General features: G+C 42.2%; 1 protein-coding gene across 1 annotated transcript in view; it reads right to left on the bottom strand.

The window, feature by feature from the left end:
• The window catches only part of dlg2 (discs, large homolog 2), a gene marked incomplete at both ends in the record, with an annotated part of 222,832 nt that overhangs the window by 192,291 nt on the left and 4,222 nt on the right, over positions 1–26,319 (bottom strand). The window contains one exon of the mRNA XM_083645376.1: positions 497–658. Coding sequence (XP_083501502.1) covers positions 497–658 — 162 coding nt within the window. The remainder of the gene's footprint in view (positions 1–496; positions 659–26,319) is intronic.

Raw genomic sequence — 26,319 nt, forward strand, 5'->3', positions numbered from 1 at the left:
GCATGTCGGTGTCACCCATCATGCTTTTCCAGTGCAACACAGGAGAGCGAAGTGTGATGAAAAGGAGGCGATTCCGAATTCAATCTTATTCTACTGTTTTCTCTGAATAGAAGCAATGTGTATAATGCAAAATGTAAATTCATAGTACAGGTGTCTGTGATTACTTTCATCACTCGTGCCACAAAACATTATGGGTGGTTTCGTATGCTACTACTTTCTGATCGATATTTGCCTGATATCTGCATACCTTATTTCTATAAGTCTCACAACTTGTCCTGTGTACAGTAGTGATGACATCAAAGAGAAGAAAAAAAAGTAACTACTGATCGGCATTTAGCAAAAGAGACAAAAGAGAAGGAGGAGAGACGGAGAGGAAGCCATGTTGGCAGTCATTCATGGTGTTGAGTTGGGATGAAGGTCAGATGGTCATGGTTTCTATGCCAGGTGAGAGAAAACACAGTGGGGGGGCGACAAGAGAGAGGCGGGAGATGCTGACCTTGAGAGGGGAGATGTGGGAGTGGGACACGTAACCGTGCACATTCTCGATCTCCGACAGGTTCTTCTCGGACACGTGCACCAGCTCGGGGGCGCGCACCTCGTTGGTGAGCCGCGGGAAGCCCTGGTCGAGCAGCGGTGAGTCCTCCTCCTGGTAGTGGTACTGCTTCAGCGAGCGGAGAGAGAGAGAGAGAAAGAGAGAGAGAGAGAGAGAGAGAGCAGCGGAGGTGACAGGGAAGGGAGGAACAAAGAAAAGTCAATAACAGAACAACCGATATAAATGCAAAGATATGAGCTCCATCATGTAGGTTACTGCATGTTACCGTTCTCATGGCAACAGCAACATGTGCTAATGTTAAATGTTGATATGTTGTATTAAAATGGCAAGAAATATAGCATGTTCATTTTAAATATCATGTTTTTTTTCCAGGTACAACTTTTAAACTTAGAAATTCTGAAAGAAACATTTATGTAATTACAATGTTTATAAAATGTTGTTCCCTTGAAGAACAAAGATAGCAATCTTACATTTTAGATGGGGATGATATACTGTAAATATCACAACAATTGATTGGATTGGTTGGTTGATTGATTGATTACAATTGATAGCATCATATTGCAGCATGTGTAACATGAAACATAATATTTTCTGTGTCTCAAATCCAGGATAGCTTCTTGATACCACCTAGGTTCATACAAAGATACAATTTCTGAAGATGATTTTCATGAACTGAATATTTCAAAACAGATTAAAAGAAATGCTAAAAAAAACATGTGGGTAAATGGTGCTGGCTAATTCAGTATACTTCAGTATACATGTTAGCAATACAAAAAAATACCTTTATATCTACATTCACTTTGTAGCAAGTTAATTATTCAACGATACATAGGGTAACATTTCACATCTACTTCAGTCTTCCTTCTGTCAATCTTACTGGTGCTGCAAGGTTGTGTGGAAAACAAGAACCTGGAAATTTCAAATTCTTGTCTGTGTGACCTAAATAGGAAGTTTCCTTAGATTTGAGACAGAGCTGTTGTATGCAACAAAAACAACAAATTCATTTGACAAAAAATTAAAACCCAGTCTTGACATGAACAATGGCATCAAAATCAGACAATGATATTATATTGACAATGATATTCATAGAACAACATAAATACTGTATAGTGGTAACACATCGACATGAGAGTCAACTACGCCCCTTGACCCCAATGAACAAACCATGGAGGTTCGGTGGAAGCTGATTTCGGAGTCAAACATCTCATTATAGTGCATGGACATGATGATGTGAAGCTGATTTCAGAGTACAACATCTCATTACAGTGCATGGACATGATGTGAAGCTGATTTCAGTCAAACGTCTCATTACAGTGCATGGACATGATGTGAAGCTGATTTCAGTCAAACGTCTCATTACAGTGCATGGACATGTCATGATGTGAAGCTGATTTCAGAGTCAAACATCTCATTACAGTGCATGGACATGATGATGTGAAGCTGATTTCAGAGTCAAACATCTCATTACAGTGCATGGACATGATGATGTGAAGCTGATTTCAGAGTCAAACATCTCATTACAGTGCATGGACATGATGTGAAGCTGATTTCAGTCAAACGTCTCATTACAGTGCATGGACATGATCATGTGAAGCTGATTTCAGAGTCAAACATCTCATTACAGTGCATGGACATGATGATGTGAAGCTGATTTCAGAGTCAAACATCTCATTACAGTGCATGGACATGATGATGTGAAGCTGATTTCAGAGTCAAACATCTCATTACAGTGCATGGACATGATGTGAAGCTGATTTCAGTCAAACGTCTCATTACAGTGCATGGACATGATGTGAAGCTGATTTCAGAGTCAAACGTCTCATTACAGTGCATGGACATGATGTGAAGCTGATTTCAGTCAAACGTCTCATTACAGTGCATGGACATGTCATGATGTGAAGCTGATTTCAGAGTCAAACATCTCATTACAGTGCATGGACATGATGATGTGAAGCTGATTTCAGAGTCAAACATCTCATTACAGTGCATGGACATGATGATGTGAAGCTGATTTCAGAGTCAAACATCTCATTACAGTGCATGGACATGATGTGAAGCTGATTTCAGTCAAACGTCTCATTACAGTGCATGGACATGATGTGAAGCTGATTTCAGAGTCAAACGTCTCATTACAGTGCATGGACATGATGTGAAGCTGATTTCAGTCAAACGTCTCATTACAGTGCATGGACATGATGATGTGAAGCTGATTTCAGAGTTAAACGTCTCATTACAGTGCATGGACATGATGTGAAGCTGATTTCAGAGTCAAACATCTCATTACAGTGCATGGACATGATGATGTGAAGCTGATTTCAGAGTCAAACGTCTCATTACAGTGCATGGACATGATGTGAAGCTGATTTCAGAGTCAAACGTCTCATTACAGTGCATGGACATGATGTGAAGCTGATTTCAGAGTCAAACATCTCATTACAGTGCATGGACATGATGATGTGAAGCTGATTTCAGAGTCAAACGTCTCATTACAGTGCATGGACATGATGTGAAGCTGATTTCAGAGTCAAACGTCTCATTACAGTGCATGGACATGATCATGTGAAGCTGATTTCAGTCAAACGTCTCATTACAGTGCATGGACATGATGTGAAGCTGATTTCAGAGTCAAACGTCTCATTACAGTGCATGGACATGATGTGAAGCTGATTTCAGAGTCAAACGTCTCATTACAGTGCATGGACATGATGATGTGAAGCTGATTTCAGAGTCAAACGTATCATTACAGTGCATGGACATGATGTGAAGCTGATTTCAGAGTCAAACGTCTCATTACAGTGCATGGACATGATCATGTGAAGCTGATTTCAGTCAAACGTCTCATTACAGTGCATGGACATGATGTGAAGCTGATTTCAGAGTCAAACGTCTCATTACAGTGCATGGACATGATGTGAAGCTGATTTCAGAGTCAAACGTCTCATTACAGTGCATGGACATGATGATGTGAAGCTGATTTCAGAGTCAAACGTCTCATTACAGTGCATGGACATGATGATGTGAAGCTGATTTCAGAGTCAAACGTCTCATTACAGTGCATGGACATGATGGTGAAAGTATTAAAGCAATGATCTGAGAATGCATGCGAGAGGAGCAAGAGCAGGCAGCCATGCCCCAAGCTTTGTGGTATGGTGGATCGTCAGGATGTTAATGTGTAGTGAGATGGGACAACAAAACTACCCCCCCCCCCAACTCTCTCTCACCCAGGGAGCGTTCATCAAGGCAGGGTTCATGCAGGGCGGGGGCTGGCCGTTGTGGGGTGACCCCTGCACTGCCGGTGGCCTGTTCTAGAGAGAGGAACACGACCACATGTGACCACCGGTTGGAGACCAAGAGCAAATCAAGATCATTAACAGGTCTAAGAAACAGCACAGCAGGGACTGATTTAATGTCCACTTCTCTCACTCTTTTTAAAGACCCCCTAAAGTCACGTTTTAAGATGTATGTAAAATACTCTACTTTGAATTATAATAATTTGTGTCTGATATGCAATTATCTTGTTAAAATCCTTAAAATGGCATCAACTCCTTCTCCCTCAGTCTATGAATACGCAAATATATTTAATCTCGAAAGTTTTCTTACTCGACACGAGATGTATCACACTTCACTGTAAAGTCCATTCTCAGTGTAGGTGCACTGGAGGCTTCAAGTTTCCACATTACACTTTTGTAAGTTGAATATTGGACAGGGATTGGCTTCCAAACTATTTGTGATGTCACAAATCATGCTCCCTATTTTCTTTTCAATCAGCGCAGATAAACGTTCCAATTTCAGTAGATGAATGTGAAAACAAAAATGTGAAAACAAAAATCTGCACAGACGTCATTCTGCACAGTGAAGCTCAAACATCCAACTGAAGGAACAAAGAGAAAAACATGTTTTGACTTCAGGGAGTCTTTAAACATTTACAGAGGAATAAAATGCAAATCAGGTGACAACAACTAACCCCCCCCCCCCCACACACACCTGTCTATAAACAATCAATCAATCCCAAGATAATAGACATACGTCCGATGCATCCATACAAAAGCAACCACAGCAGCGAGAGGTAAGAAGCTCATCACAAGGGATATAGGTATGTACTGTAGGCGCGTGTGAGGGACAACCACAGAGTCCAGAGCACAGATGACCAATACAGTTAGGGTGATTACAAACTAAAGCGGACAGAGAGAGTGAGAGAGAGAGAGAGAGAGAGAGAGAGAAATTGATAGAAACTAACAATCAGTCCCATAGAATGGTGCAGGACTGGAGAAAATGTACTGCCTAGCAGACGTGTGACAATGCAAGCGGTGCACAAAAGCATGATGCTCTTTGGGCAAAATACAAAACTTTACAGATTTATCATTCCCCATATTTTATTTTGTAATTTTCAGAACATAGAAAATAAAAACAGGCCCAGACAAAAAACAAAAACAAACAAAACATACATATACCAACATTAAAGTCCGTGGAAACCAGAAATATTTCTTTATTATTTAGCATTTTGAGTTCATCACATCACAGGACCCTATGTTAATAAGCCACCAGCCAAATTTGAACGATGATGAACGTCGCAAAGTATATAAATTTAGGTTTGACAGTCATGGCAAAACTCATGAGAATCAATTATTTTTTAGAGTGTATTTTCTCCCGCGGACTGTGTGGGCGTGTCCCGTCTGCAGCAGGAAAATTTCTCTGTCTCTCTCTCTCTCGGAGGGAGAGAAGGAGAGAGAGAGAATTTAAGAGAGATTGGGTGAGTGTGTGTGTGTGTGTGTGTGTGTGTGTGTGTGTGTGTTCGCGCGTTCACTCTGTGTGCTGTGTGCCTCTCTCTCTCTCTCTCTCTCTCTCTCTCTCTCGGGACTAGTGAGAGAGAGAGAGAGAGAACAGCATAGCGCTCGACACAGCCTGGTGACGCGAGGTTACTCGCACACACGCACACACACACACAGTAGGGCGGGTTGCGCGCGTGTACAAAGGTTATATAGAGCTTATGACGTCATAAGCTCCTGCATTTTAGCACCTCGCGCACTGCTCTCTTCAAGAGGAAGTACCTTGTAGAAGCTTGTAGAAAAGTGTCGATTTTAAGGCTTTGGGTTGAAAGTAATGTATAATAATTTCGGAGGCACACAATTACTAACATAAGACCCTAAATAACATAGTTAGAACGTTTTTGTGGATTTTGGTTTCCAGGGACTTTAATGTTACAACATGGCGCTACCATCCGCATCAAGTACCTATATGTGCTTGTAAAAAATTTGTGTGGAATCCCATGAAAGGGGTCCATGAGAAGTCAGCTGAGCAACAGTGGCGCCGGAACGAGTTTGCAATTAGGGGGATTTTTTTTTTTTTTGGTCAAACTTTTTTTTTTCTTTCTTTTGAAAGAAAAATTTACGTTTTTTTTAACGTCTGGATGATTTTTAGCCAGATTATAGCAGCAGCCAATGACAGTGAGTGCAGTACAGAGTCCGGATCTGTCTGTCTCTCAGGTGTAATAATCCCACAATGATCACGGCTTTAACAAGTGTCACAGGCTGTGTAAACAGTGTAAAGTGGGCTCTCTGTAACTTGATCCCCGGGTCTGTCTGTCTCAGGTGTAATAATCCCACAACGATCACGGCTTTAACAAGCATCAGGGGCAGTTGCCCCCTCAGATTAAAAAAAAAAAAAAAAAAAAAAAAATTAGGGGGACCAAATTTTAAGGGGGACAAAATGTCCCCATGTCCCCCTGCTTCCGGCGCCCCTGCTGAGCAAGTTACTTGTCGCTCTTAACCTAGACTGTAGGCTAGAAATGGGTCCCAGATGATTGTGAATTGGTCAGTGACTTGAAACCCCCAACCCCCCACTGTCCTCTATCTCTCTCCTGTAGTCCTGCAGGCAGGGCAGACGTATCACTGCAAGCGTAACTCGCCAATTGCGGACGAGAGCGGATCGTCCACTAATCGCTTTGGATAAAAGAGGTCGGTAGTTCGATCCCCGTCATGTTGAAGTGTCCTTGAACCCCAAATCGCTGTGAATGGCTGTGTCAGCACCCTGCACGGTAGCTTCCCGCCATCAGTGTATTCACGGCTGGGTGAATGTACCTACTCATTGTAAAGCACATTGGATAAAAGCGCTATATAAATGCAGGCCATTTACATACCATTGAATCAAACACTCTACATTGTGCAGCGGTAATGCAAAACTGATTTGTGGGAAAAGACCAATGAATGGGCCACTTAGTGTTGACACTTCATTCATTCATTCTCTTCCATTCATTCTCCATCAGGATGAATGGCATTAAACGGAGCATGTGCAGTTGTATGCATGTGGTGAACCATGCACGTATGCTATATTTTCTTCTGGAGCTGCTATTTTGGGGGGCTATTATGCCATAGGTAGGCAGTTTCATTGAAGCCATTGAAACAGGTAGTACTGTAAGTGAACACTGTAATTAGTCCCATCCGAGAGGAATAATCAGCAGCTGTCAAGAGATGCGGCGGTGCAAATTGTATCTGCTTGACAATGCATGGGTACAACTGAGAACTGCGTAATTACTCCAAACTCAAAGGTGAAAAACCTATAGGTGTTACCTTTGATTCTACTCTTTCATTCGATGCTCACATTAAGGAAATCACTAAAATAGCTTTCTTTCATCTTCGCAATATCTCAAAGATCCGTCCCTTGCTAAATGCAACGGATGCCGAAACCTTAATCCCTTTGTTTCATCTAGACTCGACTACTGTAATGTCTTATTCTCTGGCCTTCCACTTTGTAGCACAAATAAATTACAACTCGTGCAAAACGCCGCTGCTAGAATTCTAACTAGAACTAAGAAGTTTGATCATATAACTCCGGTCTTAATCTCCCTCCACTGGCTCCCAAATTCAGGCCAGATCGGACTTTAAGGTGCTTGTGTTAACCTATAAATCTTTGCACGGGCTCGCACCCCCGTACTTATCTGAGCTAATCATTCCTTATGTTCCCATGTTCTTCCGCTCACAGGACGGTAATTATCTTACCGTCCCTAAAATTATGAAAAAATCAGCAGGTAGCGGAGCATTTTCTTACCGTGCTCCACATCTCTGGAACCAGATTCCTCTGTCAGTTAGGGAAGCTGGCTTTATTGAAAATTTTGAAATCTTCAAAACAGACTCAAAACCCATTTATTTTCCCATACTTATGGTTGTGTTTGATGGTGTCATTCTCTGGAAACATTTATTAGCTGTTGAGTATATATAATCCTGAATTGCTGAGCTATCAGTATAAACTTCGACCTAATTTAATAATATGGCATCAGTCAAGCCAGTACCTTAGATAGAAAATCTAATAGCTGGTGAATAAACTTAGTCCTCAACTGCTGAGCGGGCCATCCCCATCAGCCAGCAGTATCAGACTAAACTTAGACCTAGACTACCTAGACCTGAATTAGCAGTATAGTATTAGTCATCCTAGTAGCATGGACAGAATATCTAATATCCGCTGAATAAACTTAGTCCTGAACTGCTGAGCAGGCTGTCTCAAGCCAGCAGTATCAGTATAAATCTAGACTTGATTTTGTAGTATAGTATCAGTTGTCCCAGCAGTATAGACAGGAAATTATTAGCTGCCAAACTTAGTTTCACCTCTGCGCAGATTCCTCCGTAGTGGCTCTGCCCCCTTCGCTCTCTCCTCCTCAGGTGTCCTTCACTGGCCTGACTTACAGCCCTGCCGGCAGCCCTCGATCTGATCGTCATCGTCCTGGCCACCTGTCGTCACTCTGGCCCATCTACCCACTACTCCTTCGCCTGCCTGACGCCTTCCCCGGCCTCATCATCACCACCGACCCCTATCCTCCCCTCCTCTCTTCTTGGTCGATGCCACCAATGCGGACTCATGGATCCCTCAGATCACCCTCATGGAACTCCTGATCTTTTCCCCCCTTTTCACCTAGCTAATTAGCTACTATTCCCTGATCATTTAAATACAACATTTTTCATATTCCTTTTGTTGGACTCCTATTTACATTTTCAATTTTCTGTTCTTTTGTAAATTGTATTTATAATCTGAAACTCTGTAAATGGTTTAGCCCGGCATCATCTCGGCCTATCCTGGAGGGGGGTCCCCAGATGGGGTCCATAGCTGGGCCCCTACAGTACATCGGCCCTCACAAGGTTCCTCCTCAGCCAACAAGTCACTGAGGCAATCCATGTGGTGGAAAGGTTTCCTTGCGCGCACTGGGGATGGAGGGGGGCTCCGCTGTGTCCCGGCCTGGCCTTCTCTCCCACGCCTTATGTGTGTGGGGCGGGGGCCGGGGTGGGGGGCATCGGTGCTCTCCATCACTGGTCGAGGGATGCCGGTAGGTTAGAATAGCTTAGGTTAGGCGATAGAATAGCTACATCCTAACTGTAGGCTGTAGACCTGTTATAGTGTTCAGGCTAAAATCAGACTAGAGCGGAATAGGACAGGGCAGACTAGGCTGTAGATTAGCGAGATTTCCTGTGTTCTAGTTAGTTCCGGTTAATGGCTAGAGTAGTCAGATCGTCTGATTTGCTCCCCCCTTTTCCTGCTCTCTCCTCATTCACACTCTAAAGCATGGCACTCCTTCTACTCTAAAGCATGGCATCCCCCTCATACTCTCCCTGCTGTCCCTCCCCACCTCATCCCCTTCCTGAACTCTCCTCCCCAACTATTCTAAACCATGGCATCCATTCCATTCTAAAGCATGGCACTCATTCTCTTTCTCTTTCCCCCTTCCCCTGCTCCTTCCCTGCTCTCTCCTCCCACATTCCCTCCCCACCTCCTCCCTTTCCCTGCTCTCCCTCCCACCTCCCTTCTCCTGCACTCTCCTCTTTCCCCTTTCCCCACCTCCTCTCCTCCTCAACATTTCCCATTCCCTCCCCACCTCATCACTTTCCTGCACTCTCCTCTCTCACATTCCCCCTGCTCTCCCTCCCCTGCACCCTCCCCACCTCCTCCCTTTCCTGATCTCTCCTCCCCCACTATTCTAAAGCATGGCACCCATTCTACCCTAAATCATGGCACCCATTATATTCTATATTTCTCCATCATATGATTGTTGAATGTGTTATTATTACTACTGTAATGTGCTACTGTTGTGTCAGCTAGAATTAGTTAGACATATTTTCTGTGAAGCCCTCTGAGACATGCTTGTGAATCTTTGCTGGTGTCTAGCAATCAAAATCTGCCTTTTTTCTTGTAATTACCACTGGGTCAGTACATGGGTCAGACGGGTCAGTGCTAATTAAAAGACAAAAAGGGAGATTTTCTGTGCTAGATACTAACAAAGATTTTGCCCTTGCCCTTTCACTGGGCATACGATATGGCCCATTAATTATAAGTATTATAACTACACTCCTTTATGTTAACACATTCAGTGCCAAGGACGTCTGTGGACGTCCTAAAAAAAAGTAACGTTCAGTGCCAAGGACGTCTGTGGACGTCCTAAAATCATAATTCATATTATTCCATAATTCTTCTGTTTAAGGTCGTACCCAGCCAGTGAGCATGAATCCCTTCAAGGGATCACACGGCGCCACCTTAAAAATCACATCGCAGCTGCGCAGTGCAGCCACGTTAAAACCTTGCGACGCCCAGAGTCTCTTGTAGGGTAGGTTGGTCAGTAGCAGTAGCATTAGCATTAGCAGTATCAGTAGCAGAAGAAGAGAATAGATTTATAGCATTTAGTAGCATTTAGTAGAATTTAGTAGCATAGCGATTTTAGATTAGTTTGTGAGATTGTGTAGTGAGTGGATTCGAGTGCTTGGTGTGAGGTGAGTGCGTGCGTGGGTGGGTTGTGTCGGGTGTGTGTGAGTGTGCTAGCGAGTGTGCCTGGGTTAGATTTAGCAGTTAGCATTTAGCGTTAGTTAGGTCAGGGTAGATAGGATCTGTGTACAAAAAAACAAAAAAACAAAAAAAAATTGTCCGTGTGTCTCTGTCTGTCTGTCTGTCTTGTGTGTCTGTTTTGTTAGACTAGCGTTAGTGTTAGACTAGCGTTAGACTAGCGTTAGTCTTAGCGTTAGTGTACAGTTAGACTAGCGTTAGTTAGCTGTTAGCTGTCATGCCCAAGGCCAGGCGTAAGCGTGGTGGGCCGCTCCCAGGGCCTGGGCAGCTCACACTGCAACAGGCTCTCAGCCGTGCTGTTCGGGAGAGAGATCTCCCTGAAACAGACACGGATGAGCCCGAGGAGACGGCTTCATCATCTCCTGATGACGCCAGAGATGAAGAATGGCAGCCCCCTGGCCCTGGACCTAAGAGGCGAACATTCTTGGACGAGGCGGCTTCCAGAGGTTAGAACCTACATATAGGCTATAGATAGCCTACTTTATTGATCCTTTACAGGAAACTATTACTACTAAAGCTGTAAATGCCAGACGATTGTATGCTTAGATGACTTCTCGATTGTTGACAAAAATGTGATATTGTAAGTTCTGATATTGTAAGTCGATTTGAATAAAAGCGTCTGCCAAATGCCGTAATGTAATGTCTAGGGGTGTCACAATATATCGTCCCACGAAATTTCGCGATAGTAAAACGTCACGATATGTATCGTTGAGATGAAATCTCATATCGCAAAAAAAAAAAAAAAAAAAAATTTTTTTTTTTTTTTCAAAAAATAGACTAAGAAACGTCTTTGTTTGTTGAAGTTCAATGTGTGGAAAGTAGTTCAGTTGAACAAGTCTCTGAAGAGACACATGAGAAGTTATACAGGAGAGAAACCATTCAATTGAGTTTCTGGCAAAACTGTTTACTTGACAGGAAAAACTGAAGATGCATAAAAAATAGATTAAGAAAAGTCTTGTTGTTTGAGTTTGAAGAAAAACTGAAGATGCATAATGAGAATTTATACTGCTGAGAAACCTTTTAGTTCAAAGTAAATCTAAGTGACGGTGTAACTCATTCTATTTCAAGATAAGCCTTATCTCCAATCTCATGTTTTTTCTAGTTGTTATTGTAATAACAATTTCCCACAACAGCATGTTTTGTATTTGTGCATTTCAAATAAAATACTACTTTTCCAGTCATATATTGTCATTATTCAAGTTTAAAAAAATATTGTTAAAATCGTATCGTATCGTATCGTTATCGTGAACCCAGTATCGTGATACGTATCGTATCGTGAACTGAGTGTATCGTGACACCCCTAGTAATGTCTAATAATAAAAAGAAGCAGGAGAAAAATAGGAGGTAGAAATGTAAAAAATAAAATAAACACACCCACACACCTTTTATTATTCATCAATTTATTTTCGTCAACACAAAGCTTGGTAAGAATAACGATCCTGCAATTAGTTAGCATACTAATAATACCATGTAAAATATTCAATTTCAGAGTTGGAGCACAGCTCGGAGGAAGACGCCAGTCGCAAAGGAAGACATCAGCCAGTGATGCAGTGTTTAGTTTAGTTTAGTTAGTGTCAACGAGTGTGTGGGCAGTCCATCAAGCTTTAGTATGTTTATTTGCTTTGACAGTTGAAAAGTAGAGACACTGGAGAGAAAGCTGTAGCGGGATTCAGTCCTTCAAGACTACAGTAACGTTACCTCCAAACACAAACTGCCTGCTGTCTGACTGTTGTCAAGCCGTCCAATAGCAGTGTCATTACTGTAACAAGAATAGTAGCAGTTGTAACACAGTAATAGCATCAGTCATGTGTATGCCTTTTTTTCATAAAATGTGTTGGTTCTTTTGAAAAAAAAAAAAAAAAAAAAGCTGGAATCAAATATTTGTAGAAAATAAATGGAAGATTCTTTTCACATACTTGTTGTTATTGACTTGAGTTGAGTTTCCAACCTTTCGTTTGAGGTATTGCATTTTGTTCAACTCTAAGCAGAATTTATTCTGTGGGCTATTATGAAAATACTATGCATAAAAATGTGTTTTAGTTGGAAACTACTTTGAAGGTTTTTTTGAAGAAAAGAATACACTGCATGAAATGTTGTGGTGGAATATTTGATTGTTACACACCAAATGAAAGCTTAGCAAGTGTACTTTCATCATCATCAAAAAAAAAAAAGTTGATATCATGTTTCTTTATGGAGAGATGGCCTGCAACATACACCTTGATGCCATAAAAAGCAGCGTCTTGAAGTTGGACTAAGCGGTGTTCAAATATTTGTAAAAAATAAATGAAACATTCTTTTTACATACTTTTTCCCCCAAGGTAAAGTAGACATTCCAACCTTTCATTTAGGAATAGCATTTTATCAAGCAGAATTCATTCTGTGGGCTATTATGAAAATACTATGCATAAAAATGTGTTTTATTTGCAAACTACTTTGAAGGTTTTTTTGAAGAAAAGAATACACTGCATGAAATGTTGTGGTGGAATATTTGATTGTTACACACCAAATGAAAGCTTAGGAAGTGTACTTTCATCATCACAAAAAAAAAGTTGATATCATGTTTCTTTATGGAGAGATGGCCTGCAACATACACCTTGATGCCATAAAAAGCAGCGTCTTGAAGTTGGACTAAGCGGTGTTCAAATATTTGTAAAAAATCAATGAAACATTCTTTTTACATACTTTTTCCCCCAAGGTAAAGTAGACATTCCAACCTTTCATTTAGGTATAGCATTTTATCACACTTGAAGCAGAATTCATTCTGTGACCTTTGTTTACATAAAAGTGTGTTTATCTCGGAAAGTAAAAAAAAAACAGCAGAAAACCCTTGAAAGTGCTCTTCCTGCAGAGGCTGTCATTTCATAATGGAACTGTCTAGAAACAAAATTTCTTCTTTGAGAGAAGCAGGAGTGTCCAATGTTTCATTTGAGTCCAGTCCTGTCAATATACCCCTAATAGAAAAAATTCTATAGCTGTTTTCAACTGAATGGAAGTGAACCTGGCACAGGCTCCAGACAATTTTACTGAAGCGCTGTGGCACTCAATGTGTTAAGGAGAGAAATTTGGCAAAATTATGCTATTCTTTTTTACATTACAAACACACAAATGCAAGCACGCACGCACACAAACACAAATACTACAGTACACACACACACACACACACACACACACACACACACACACACACACACACACTTGAATTATTTATTTGCTTCCACAATTTATATTAAAATTACAGGGAATAAAATATAATACGTACGCACGCACACACACACAGCTTTAAGTACACATCTTTATACTTCTATTTTCATGTGGACGTTCTGTGGATCACATTCATTCCCTAATCCCTCACCCTAACATTAACCCTCACCACAATATGTCTTTTCTTAACCCTAACCTAGACCAAATCCTAATTCCAATCTTCCCCCCTAACCTTGAGCCCTAATCCAAAACCAGCCTGTACAAGAAGTAAGTTCCAGCAAAATGACCTCACTTTGCAAAAGTGTAAAAATAAAAGTGGTTCTTTCTTACTTGAACAGAATTACAACGCACACGCGCATGCGCGCACACACACACACACACACACACACACACACACACACACACACACACACACACACACACACACACACACACACCCTCCCTCCCTCTCTCAGCTCCTCTCTCATGACGAGGCCAGCAGCAGTGTCTGTTTGCTCTGGGGCAGTACACTACACTATGTGCAGTTCCAAACACAGATGTTGCCTGCACTGGGGCGTCCCTACAGGGAGGAAGGCAGGTGTCAGCAGCTGCTACTACTGCAGCTTAGTTTAGAATGGCACAACGATGGAAGAGAGAAGTGGCTCGAAATATGGAAACTACAAGCACACCATAGTCGGAAATCACACAGTCCCCGCATAGTCAAAGTTTAAAATCATGATTATTCTTTATGCATAGTGGCTGACAAAAATATTTTTCACAATGCATTTGTGTGCGTGTCCGGGACAAGCAAATTACATACCATTATAAAGTATGAAGGAAATTATATACAGTAACTGTATATGAATATATAGAATTTCAAAGACAGTACTGTAGAATGATGTCCACCAACCTTTCAGTGAGCTTCTATAGTTTCTATATCAAAGAGTTTTCATAACCAATATCTGCATTGCCTTCTACAGTCAAATAAAACAGGACAAACTGTTCTTTCACCTACAGTGTCAGGAAGGAGATACTGTAGTGTAATTACATTTTCTATTAAACCAAGGAACTAGACTCTTTAATACTATCCATAAATGAACCGCCCCTTCCACAGTGTTTCCACTCTGAAGCAGTCCAACCTGCAAGCTCAAATCTCACTCAAGATTGGATTTGATAGCAAGAAAGGCAGAATTTAAGTATTGAAGTATTTTTGAGATTATATTACATAACATAACCTAAAGATGAAGTCTAATAAATTAAACACAAATTAATAGATTAAAAATAAATCACCTACAATTCAAGAATATCCTTCAGATCACATTTTGAAAATAGTATCCATGTGAAGGAGCATCTACTTCAGGCCATGAACTGATAAGCAGTCCAGAGTGGGTTTGGTATAATGAGGTGAAAAGTTTGTATACTGAGCAGGCACATATGAAAGAAAGCTCAGAGCTAAAGAGCATCTCTACTGTAGCAGCAATCAAAGAGAGAAGCCCAGTGACCTACAATAGGAGAAGCAGCAACACAGCCCAAGGTACAGTACAGTCACCCATACAATGCTTACACAACCATATTAGAGCAGCGCAGAGCACTACGCAGAGTGTGCTATGGTGAGTGTATGAAGCTTGACATGAAAACAAATCACATTACGCAACCAAGCTTAGGTATCTACTCTAGTATGTATTTCAGGTTTTGTTGTAGGTTTCAAAACCATTGTATTAATCTATTGCATTGCATTTATTTATATTATGTTTTGTATACATTTAAGGTATTGCATACAGTACATGTTTTTCCCACATTTACAGTGAGAGCCTCATGACTTGTTCCACCAGCTTTACTACCATGCACGCTAAGCTCACAATGTATGGAGTGGAGTAACTATAGTCATGTAAGTAATTCAATCATGAGAGGCCAGTTGGTAGGATTAGACAAACTTTATTTAGCAATCGGCGTGCATGGCAAATACTTTGGCGCTTGACTCCATTGGCCAGTGGCACTGCTCTTGAGGCAAGAGGAGGGCACCTGCATAGGCTAGGAGATCTTCCCCCCGTGGGGGATCAGGAGTCAAGACTCGTTGGTGGCGGACTGGGGAGGTGGGTGGGGCAAAACAACGCTTCGGACGGCTTCGAGGGAGCTGGACTGCCGTGAAGCTGCTGCTGCTATGATCGGCCAGAGAGAGAGAGGTGACGTAGAACCCTTGCTATATATATGAGGATTAACTGACGTCATATTTGACGTCATAGCAGGCGTCATACTAGGACTTTGACTGACCACGTTATGCTAGGACTTGACTGTCGTCAGGGGATGATCGGATTATGCATGAGTGGCCTTCAGCTTGAAATATGGTCTGGAGACCTCACTTCAATCATGAGAGGCCAGTTGGTAGGATTAGACTAACTTTATTTAGCAATCGGCGTGCATGGCAAATACTTTGGCGCTTGACTCCATTGGCCAGTGGCGCTGCTCTTGAGGCAAGAGGAGGGCACCTGCATAGGCTAGGAGATCCCCCAAAAGGAAGATCTGATTACCGGAGGTTAATTGAGATCTGCAGGTGCCAGTAGTTGATTGTACTTTTCCCTTCAACCTTTTTGCGACTTACAGCTATTTGCGGCTGGCGCTCCCGACTCGGTCGGGCACCTCGCGATAGCGCTTCCCAGCTTGGCCTACCTGGCCGCCTTGGCGCTTCGCGATTGTACTTTTCCGGCCTTCGACCTTTTTAGCGACTTACAGCTATTTGCGGCTGCCGCTCCCAACTCGGTCGGGCCTTCGTTCTTGGTACATGCTTTTCCTGCCTTCGACCTTTTTAGCGACTTACAGCTATTTGCGGCTGGCGCTCCCAACTCGGTCGGGCACCTCGCGACAGCGCTTCCCAGCTTGGCCTACCTGGCCGCCTTGGCGCTTCGCGATTGTACTTTTCCGGCCTTCGACCTTTTTAGCGACTTACAGCTATTTGCGGCTGGCGCTCCCAACTCGGTCGGGCCTTGGTACGTGCTTTTCCTGCCTTCGACCTTTTTAGCGACTTACAGCTATTTGCGGCTGGCGCTCCCAACTCGGTCGGGCACCTCGCGATAGCGCTTCCCAGCTTGGCCTACCTGGCCGCCTTGGCGCTTCGCGATTGTACTTTTCCGGCCTTCGACCTTTTTAGCGACTTACAGCTATTTGCGGCTGGCGCTCCCAACTCGGTCGGGCCTTCGATCTTGGAACATTAAAGTTTAGCTTGGCGCTTCCCGGCTTGGCCTACTTGCCTGCCTTGGCGCAACTACCCTGACTTTCTCCGACTCTATCCCCCCAAAAATCTATCAATAGCTGATTTTTTTTTTTACAGCATGTTGGGTGTGGAAACCCCTATACCGTAGGTCTAATACTTTGAAAACACACGATTCAAAATAACTAATTTTCCTCATTTCTATTTCTGCATTTTTCTGTGTGTGTTGAACTTGCCCCAGGCATACTCTAACTGCTTAGCACCGAAGATGTAAAGATAAAGAAAAATAACAGAAAAAAACATGGATTACCACTCTAATGCACACAACAATGAGCATAGGATGTGATACCATGGTCTTCTATATCTTCTTTGAAGAAATACTGTATGTTCCTGGGGGATATCTTAATACGGTAATTAGAGGTCGACCGATTAATCGGCCGGCCGATTAATTGGGGCCGATTATTGGCATTTTTAATTAATCGGCATCGGCCTCTGCCTGGCTCACGAGGCCGATTAACGAGGCCGATTATTTTTATTTTTTTATTATTATTATTATTATTATTATCATTATTATTATCATTATCATTATTATTTAGTGCGGGGTTCCTATCTGGATAACATTAACTCCGCACAGAAAAGCACAGTGCTTGGGGAAACTGATCCTGCACTCCTGCAGCCTTGAGTGTGGGGGTATGTCACCCCTCCCCTTTCGTCTCCAAGCAGAACAACAGAGCTGGCTGCGGTCGCCGGTCGGTGTCACTTCAAAAGTTGTGGACCTCACTCAGTCAGTGCTACAAGCACGCTTGTTAAATGTTGAAGAAAGAAAAGCACGGTAAGATTCACAGTCCTAGATTTCAATGCTCAACATATACTCTCACTCACTCTTACACGTTTACTGTCTTAACGTTACAGCGGGGGGTTTGTCCTGCCTATAACGTTGTTTGCGTGGGGATGCATGTGGTTGGAAACTGTGAAACATAGACGCAAGCCAGTTCAATTTCTCCCTTTGTCTCAAGCGACGAGTCATTTTAACGTTATTTACATCAGGTTGCATTGCTAATGTGGGCTAGGGATTCAACAAGGGGTTACTAACATGAGTCCGAAAGCTAGCGTTAACGCTACTACCACATCAACGTGTCAACATTGTTTTGCTGAAGGAACGTATCTAGCTAACGTTAGCTTCCTAGCTAGCATACCGTAGTAGGCTAAATAGCTCCACGTATGTGCGTGTGCGCTCGCGTATGTGTACAGTGTTTACTGTTTCATGAACTTCAATCCTTTATTATAGCGTAGCGTTCCTCCTATCCACCTTATTTTTGAATGCCCCACCGTAAAAAAGAATCGTGGATACAAGGTCCGGTTTAACGTGACTCATTGTTGCCGCTTGCCATTTCCTATGTTATACTCTGGCTGCAGACCCGAATTATAAACCGGAAACTGGAGTACGTTATAAAAGTTATAAATATAGTCACGTTATAAACAACTAACCAACGCTGGAGGTCCGTATGGAAACTCGAAATGTGTGTTACTCGAAATGGTTAAAAGTTAAATCAATTTGGTGGCGTTTTACTGCCATGTAACATAGCTAGCTTAGCTAGCCGCTGACATTAGCCACAGTTAGTAGCCGACTACCCACAATGAATTACGTTATCCCAGCCCCAAAAGTAAACATACAAAAACATGTTTTGCGACAGTTTTGAGCCCTATAACTCTGATAGCCTAACGTTTCCTCAGTCACCATCTTCTGTAAACACATTTCGCCCATAAAATTAAAGCAAATATAAACAGCTAGCGTTACATCATTATTGTCATTATTATGGTTATTCTATAGAATAATGCAGTTGAATGAGATCTCTGACAGACTGCTCTCACTATAGCCTACCAGTCACTACTGAAATCTACTGCATAACCCAATGTATTTTCCATGAATAAAAAACAAAAACAGAAACATGTTACTGGCTTATATTAGATGTATAATTTTATAGATTGTCAATGTGCATGAATGGATAATGGAATTATAGGCTACATGTTTTTTTTTTTTCTTTACCCAAATAATGACCTTGCATTTTTATTTTTTTCTAATTAGATGGCTGGACAGAAATCAAGTCCCTTATGGGAGTTCTTCACTGAACCAACACCAGGGAAGGCCAAGTGCAACCTCTGCGATGGGCCAGTGAGCATGGGAGCTGAAACAGGGAAAAAGAAAAACACCACAAACTTGTGGAATCACTTGAAGATTCACCACCCCCCTGCTTATAGAGAGGCACAGAAGAAAAAAGATGATGCAGCAGCAGCAGCAGCAGCAGCTAGATCAGCTGACTCCCGTCAACCTACTGTTCTACAAATGTTTGATGCTCAACAAAAATGGCAAGACTCGGATCCCAGGTCAAAAAAAATTGACACTTTGATAATAGAAATGATTGCCACAGACAACCAGCCCTTTACGGTTGTTTCAGATCCAGGCTTTAAGCGGCTGTTGGCTGTAGCACAACCAAGATATAAGCTTAAAACAGAGAAGCACTACCGCACAACCCAGCTTGACGTTGCGGTCACAAAGGTTGTGAAAAAAATCAAAACAATGATTGGACCAAATAATGCTGGCTTCCATTTGTCCTTCACAACAGACTGTTGGTCTGGAGAAACCGAAGCATTAATGAGCCTAACGTGTCATTTTATAGACAAAGACTGGGAAAGGAAACAGGTTGTCTTAAATGTCAAGGCCATGTCTGGCTCTCATACTGGAGACTACATCAGCGAGATGTTTCTCAAAATGCTGGAGGAGTGGGATATCGACCCAGAAAGAGTGCTGCTTGTGCTCAGAGATAGTGGTGCCAACATGGTCAAAGGCATGAGAGTGGCAGATGTACCGGACCTCAGCTGCAGTGCACACACATTACAGCTTGTGGTAAACGAGGGCCTCAACAGTCAGAGAGCAGTGGGGGACATTATCAGCAAGTTGAAGGCCTGTGCAACACACTTCAACCACTCTGTGCTGGCAAAACAGCGTCTGTCAGCGATTCAAAAGCAACTTCTCCTCCCCCTGCATACGATCCTTCAAGCTGTTCCCACCCGCTGGAACTCCACTCTGCACATGTTGCAGAGGATGCTGGAGCAGAAGCGTGCCCTGAATGTGTATGCAGGAGAACATGGGAAGTTTACATGTCTCAGCGCTGATCAATGGGCTATCGTCGCAAATCTGATCGAGACACTGAGCCCTATCGAAGAAGTGACTCGTGAGATGAGCCAGGCAGAGGCGTCTGTCTCCTGCATCATCCCAAGCATTGCAGTGCTGAAGATGCTGCTTCAGGCAGAGGGTCCCACTAATAGGGGAATCGGAACACTCCGGGAGACAATGTTGCAGAGCATGGAGAGAAGATTTTCCAAGATTGAGGAGACCAAATGTTTGGTGCTGGCAACACTGCTGGATCCTCGGTACAAGGGCCATGTCTTTGCAGCACAGGACACACTGAACAAGGCAAAACAATGGCTACAAGAGGAACACACCATTGCCTCCCAAGAACAAGACCAAGGACCGGATCCTAAACGAGTACGGGTGGAGGAAAAGGAACCTGCTGGTCTTGTTGACCAAATGTATGCAAGCATGCTTGGGGCTCACATTGCATCCGAAGCTCCTGCTGAGGGAGAGAGTGAGGACCTCTCTGCCGAGCTGAACCGTTACCTCCGGGAGCCCGTGATTGACAGAAAGACTGGCCTGCCACTGGAATGGTGGAAACAGAACCAAAACCGCCTCAGCCTCCTCCTCCACCCTCCTCTGTTCCCAGCGAGAGAGTATTCAGTGAGATTGGGAACATTTATCAGAAGAAGAGGTGCAGCCTCACTGGAGAAAATGCAGAGAGACTTTGTTTCCTACATTACAACTTGCAGCTGCTAAACTGGAACTACTGATGACTAAACACAGATCCTGAGAGAACAGATGGGGACTTGGACTTGAGTCGCACTTAAGTCACACACAGAGACTTGACTCAAAGACTTGAGACATGACTTGGACTTGCATATAATGACTAGTCACTCACTATATGAAAACAAACAGGCAAACTGGAGAAAATAGAAACTGGAGAAACTTTGTTCATGTTTGTTTACTGCATTACAACTTCCTGCTCTTAACTGGGACTTAAGATGCTGCTAGTAGTGTGTGCACTAGTAAGAGTGCAGAGAGCAGATACAATGCACTTTTCCATTTTATTCTTTCAAATAGAAACGTTGTTTACATTTACCAGTTAACTTGCTGCTCTTAACCGGTACTTAAAAAGAGATGCTGCTAATATGTGCATTAAAAAGAGCAGAGACCATGCACTTTTTTTTTTCAAATATGTTTTATGTTCAAGTCAAGTGTTTGTGTTCAAGTCAAGCGAATGCTGAATAGTGTTAAATAAATGTTAATGCTCTCTGGGACTAAAATCAAAGAAGATATGCTGTTACTGTATGCAGTGTGCACTACCAACATTTATTTTATTTATGGAAATATTTATTTTTGTTCTCTTAGAAACAAGGAGATTGTGTTCTGCTGCTAATGTTGCACTAAAACAAGTTTATTACTTGTGAATTTTATTTTATTTTTAATAGAGTGCAGACAGAAAAGAGAAACGAAACATTTTTTATTTTCAAGTTTCTGTGTTTAAGGAAAGTGAATACATTAGTGTTAAATAAATGTTAATTTAAGTTCGGCAATTTTGTCTCATTCCTTATTATATTTATATGTTATCAAATGCAAAAAAAAAAAAAAAAAAAAAATCGGCCTTATATATCGGCAATCGGCCGCCCTGCTCTCCAGATATCGGCATCGGCATCGGCCATTGAAAAACACATATCGGTCGACCTCTAACGGTAATCCTTTGTGCGACATTTGGACAGGCCGCAGTCAACTCGGACTGAACATGGTTTATGCAGGTCTTTGTGAGAATAGCAGGGTTCCCACTTTCCACACCTTCAAACATAAAATTCAAGGCCTTTCCAGGTTCAATTCCCTCAAGGACCCAAGACAGCATAGTTTGAGACTAGGTTCAGCGATCAAGGTTAATTACAGTTACAACATTGAGAATTTTTAAAATGAGAAGTAGCAGGCTTAGAAGCTCACAGACAACAATTAAAAGGAGGAGAGGGGCTTGCAAACGTCTCAACTGTGCTGTGTTACAGAGATGGAAAAAGAACAATTTCTATTCTTGCACAAAATCTATAAACTCAAGCACTTACAACAACTTTCAAGGCCTTGATTTCCCCCTCAAATTCACAAACCTTCAAGGATTTCAAGGAACCGTGGGAACCCTCCCTGGAATCGGCAAGAATATGTGGAATAGCCGAGATAATTGGGGAACTGACCTGTTCAAGTTAAAAGATGACTTTGGAGTAAAATATATATATATATATGTATATATATATATATATATATATATATATATATATATATATATATATATATATATATATATTTAAGCAATATAGCATGAGAGCCAGTGTGTTGTGCCAAATATATCCCCCTGATCAGCTGTGCGGCCTCGTGGGATAACTGCTGAGCAGGGGGATATATTCCACAACACACGCAGCTCGAGTGCTATATTGCTTTTATAAAACGGTTTCCAAGTATGATAATATAATAATAATAATAATACTATAAGTCTGACTCCGACTGGCATGTCATTCTGATAGAGTCAGTTGAAACACTACTGTAAGGCGGGACCGCAAGAACATGCGGGTGATTTGATTGGATCGTTCTGGAGACTGAAGTTGACATTGGCCAATCCTGGCGCTTGCTGAGTAGCTGAGAGCTTTCTGGAAACGCCGACAGGCAGCGTTGCATTCTCAGCGCTTGCTGAGAAGCTGAATGCTTTCTGCAAAGCCCGACACCAACTAACGTTACGGGGTTAAATGCGGGGTTAAATGCGGGGTTAACAGCCTTTCTTTTGCAAAGAAGACATTAGCCCGCATCTATTCTTGTACAAAACAATATATTCTGCGAAGTATTAGTAAAGTTATAAGCGAAGATCGATTCACAAGGATCTGACAGCTGTCTCCGCCATTTTTTTTTCTACGTTGTCATTTGAGGTAAGCCTTATTATTACTCTCTTAGTAAGAGAGTTGCCATGGCAACCAATAACCCATGGCCATGGGTTATTGAACTCGGTTACTGGAATTATACAATGGCTGTGAACCAATCAGATTGCTTGATTTGAGAGAGCCGTTTTATAAATGTATATATATACCCCCCCCCCCCCCCCCCGCTTCTTTCTCTAAACTCTGGAGTCTGGAGCGATAATCATGTATAACAAACAATAAGAGTGCTTCTTCACATGTGCAAGCAGAGCCTCCCCCCAAGCTACTTTTGTACTTTTCTCCACACAGTAGTAAAACTCAGCCATGGCACTGAGGCGTGATGAGGCCCACGTGAGTCTAATGGAGCACGGCTTGGCCAACTGACATCTACTTTAACCACGAGTGACTAGTGCTGCAGGGAGAGAGAGAGAGAGAGAGAGAGAGGGGGAGAGAGAGAGGGAGAGAGAGAGAGGGAGAGAGAGAGAGAGAGAAAATGTGCTTTTGCATGGTAAGGCGGAGTAAAGCGAGTGCAATAATGAGATTTATCGGTGGGGGGGGGGGGGGGGGGGTGGATAGAGTGGGGGACTATTTTTAAACACTTAACGCTTCAATTCTCAAGCTTTGAGAAGACACAATGTTCACAGAGGCTTCCCTTTATAGACCAAATAACGATTTCCTTCACTCAATAAAGCAAATTAAAAAGTGATCTCTGTTTCTGGGGAGGTCAGAGAAGTAGCATGAAATAAAGAAAGCGGAGTGGAGGGAGGTTAAAGGAGCTGGAGTTAGTGTACCATCCTGCAGCTCGCATTCGCAGCTCGGCTGCTGTGTGGCCAATGAGACCAGCATCACTGATGATGACATCACTGATGATGTCAGTGGGATTTATGACATCACTGATGATGTCAGTGTGGGATTTATGACATCACTGATGATGTCACAGTGAGATTTATGACATCACTGATGATGTCCCAGCGGGATTTATGACATCATGGATGATGTCACAGTGGGATTTATGACATCACAGTGGACAATCACAGTGGGACAGAGAAACAAACAGGCAGAGCCCCAGCTCCAATTTATATACTGATGATTCAAATCACTATTTATTATATTTGATATATTGCTCAGCTTCATACAGTACAGCATGTGGTGCCAGCATGTTCTCATTATTTATAAACATTCAAGACATCACGCCAAGCGGGGCAGAGTTGTGCTGTTCTGTGCTAAGTGGGTGCTAAACCCTGGTGGAAAGTGCTGCTTGATGACATTGAGTGTGTTCACAATCATGCACACAATAATCAGAAAAATGCAAATAATCACGTAACTGGCAATCTGATTTCCACGTCAAAGTGCGTGAATGGACATTGAGATTGGGCCATGTACTAGGGATGTCACGATACCAAAATTATGAGTTCGATACCGATACCTGCCTAAGTATCTCGATACCGATACTGAAACGATACCACGGCAAAAAACTAAAACATCAGGAAAAGTATTGGAATAAATAGAGGGGACAAAACATGGAACTTAAAACTTATTTTATTGATTTAACAAGGTAATGCACAGCCATGTAGTCATTTTACTACATGCTGGTAGTACTGCCACCACGTGTGGCGCTGAACATGCTAGAACTTTTATTATCTAGTGTAAAATTAACATAATCTCTCCTGTAAACATATTTTAAAGGAATGTCAACCGTTTAAACTTATAAATAATATAAATAAAATATATTTTCACACAGCTGCTACACTATTATAGCTATTTGTTTTATCCAAAAAAAGTACTCTGTACTTGCAGCTCCTAAGCTTCATTAACATGAAGTGCCTGATTTATGGTTAATCTAGTAATATATATTATTTTCACACATAAATGTAGGCTTATTATGTGGTGTATTCCCAGCCCCCCCCCCCCCCCCCCCCATACGTGTAGGCTAGGTGTTTTTTACAATGAATTCGTATATCATTAATAATTGGGATTATTGTAAATATTAGGATAGGTGAGATCAGATGACTGCTTACCATGTAAAAGCTTTAATAACACTGGCATTGAGGACCATAGTGTTATTAAATATTGTACATGGTATGCAGTCATCTGATGTCCCCTCCCCTAAACGTTACATGTCATGACTTTCTCCTTGGCAGAGATCTGTGCTCCAGCACATTGCCTCGTGTTTCACTGTAAACGAGTAGGCTATTGTGACAAGCGAACTTTTTCAGTGAAACAAGTTCGCTTGTCACACAATACTCGTTGGACTTATTTGAGGGCATGTATGTTTATCGTTCACGTTCGCTAACCTGTCGGTCTTTAAACTCTTTGAACAGGTCGGGGTGCCTGTCGGCAAGATGTTTAGCCAGGTTCGATGTGTTTGATCCTTTCGCTTGCGTCACGTTGAAGCACCTTTTACACACTGGTTTGGATGTGTCCACGGGCTTGCCTTCGCTGTCGGCAACGTAAGCAAAATATTTCCATATTTCGCTTCGTGCATCTGCTTTTTCTACAAGCGTTGGTCGGCTTGCAAGACTAGAAGAAGCCGCTGCCATTTTCGCTGCGTCTGTCCTGTGTGTCGGGGTGCTGTAGTGAGGACTGAACGACTGTGGCCAGAGAGCGAGCAGAGGGAAGAGAGGAAAGTCGACACGCCCCCACATGAAGCAGACAGAGTCAGAGACGAGCTTTTTTTCACTTTTCACGAGTCACCATTGGTTCAAGGCAAGGCTGTGTTGCCTTCACGTGAGGTGGGAGACAGGCTCTCAACTGTAATGCCGCTGTGTCTCTCTCCTCCGCTAACAAACACCACGGTCGCACACTGACGCAACCCATGACATTTTTTTAAGTATCGGTACTAAATTAACGTGGTATAGTATCCTTTTTAACGGCAGGGAACCGCGGTACCATACTAATACCGGTATACCGTGCAACCCTACCATGTACTGAATAAAACTGATAATTCAGCAGAAAACGGTGTGTTTATCGTCTTTTTTTTAATGTGATAACGCGGTAATAATAATCGGTTTATGCTGTTTACATGACCACTTGAATAATCAGGTAACTCTAGAAATCAAATCATGATCGGTTCATTAGTGTACATGTAAACGCACTCACTGTAGATTACTCTCTCTTTGTTTTGGGGGAATACTAATTCAGAGTGCACTTACTGTAAAATTGGTTCTCCCAAGTTTGTTCTACACAATCCACAAACTTATTTATACTGTACACATGCGCTATCAGTTTTAGACATACACATGCATGTACAGAGAACAGGAGATTTGGTGATTGCAAACCTTTATCAAGGCTGCAAATATTATTAAAATAATAGTCAACTTTTCTAGTCTTTTATTAAATAAAATTGGTGTATATTGTATCTAATGATTTTTTTCTCAATATAAACATGTATTCATCTAAAACAGCTACAGTATATGTCGCCCCACACACGCACTTACGTACGCCTGGAACCGCAGTGTCTAGAACTGCAGTGGTCGTCTTCTTCAGGTCGATGTTTCTTGACTACAACCAAACCACA

Source organism: Poromitra crassiceps, assembly GCF_964638095.1.
Source record: "Poromitra crassiceps genome assembly, chromosome: 1".
In the NCBI taxonomy this organism is placed as follows: domain Eukaryota; kingdom Metazoa; phylum Chordata; class Actinopteri; order Beryciformes; family Melamphaidae; genus Poromitra; species Poromitra crassiceps.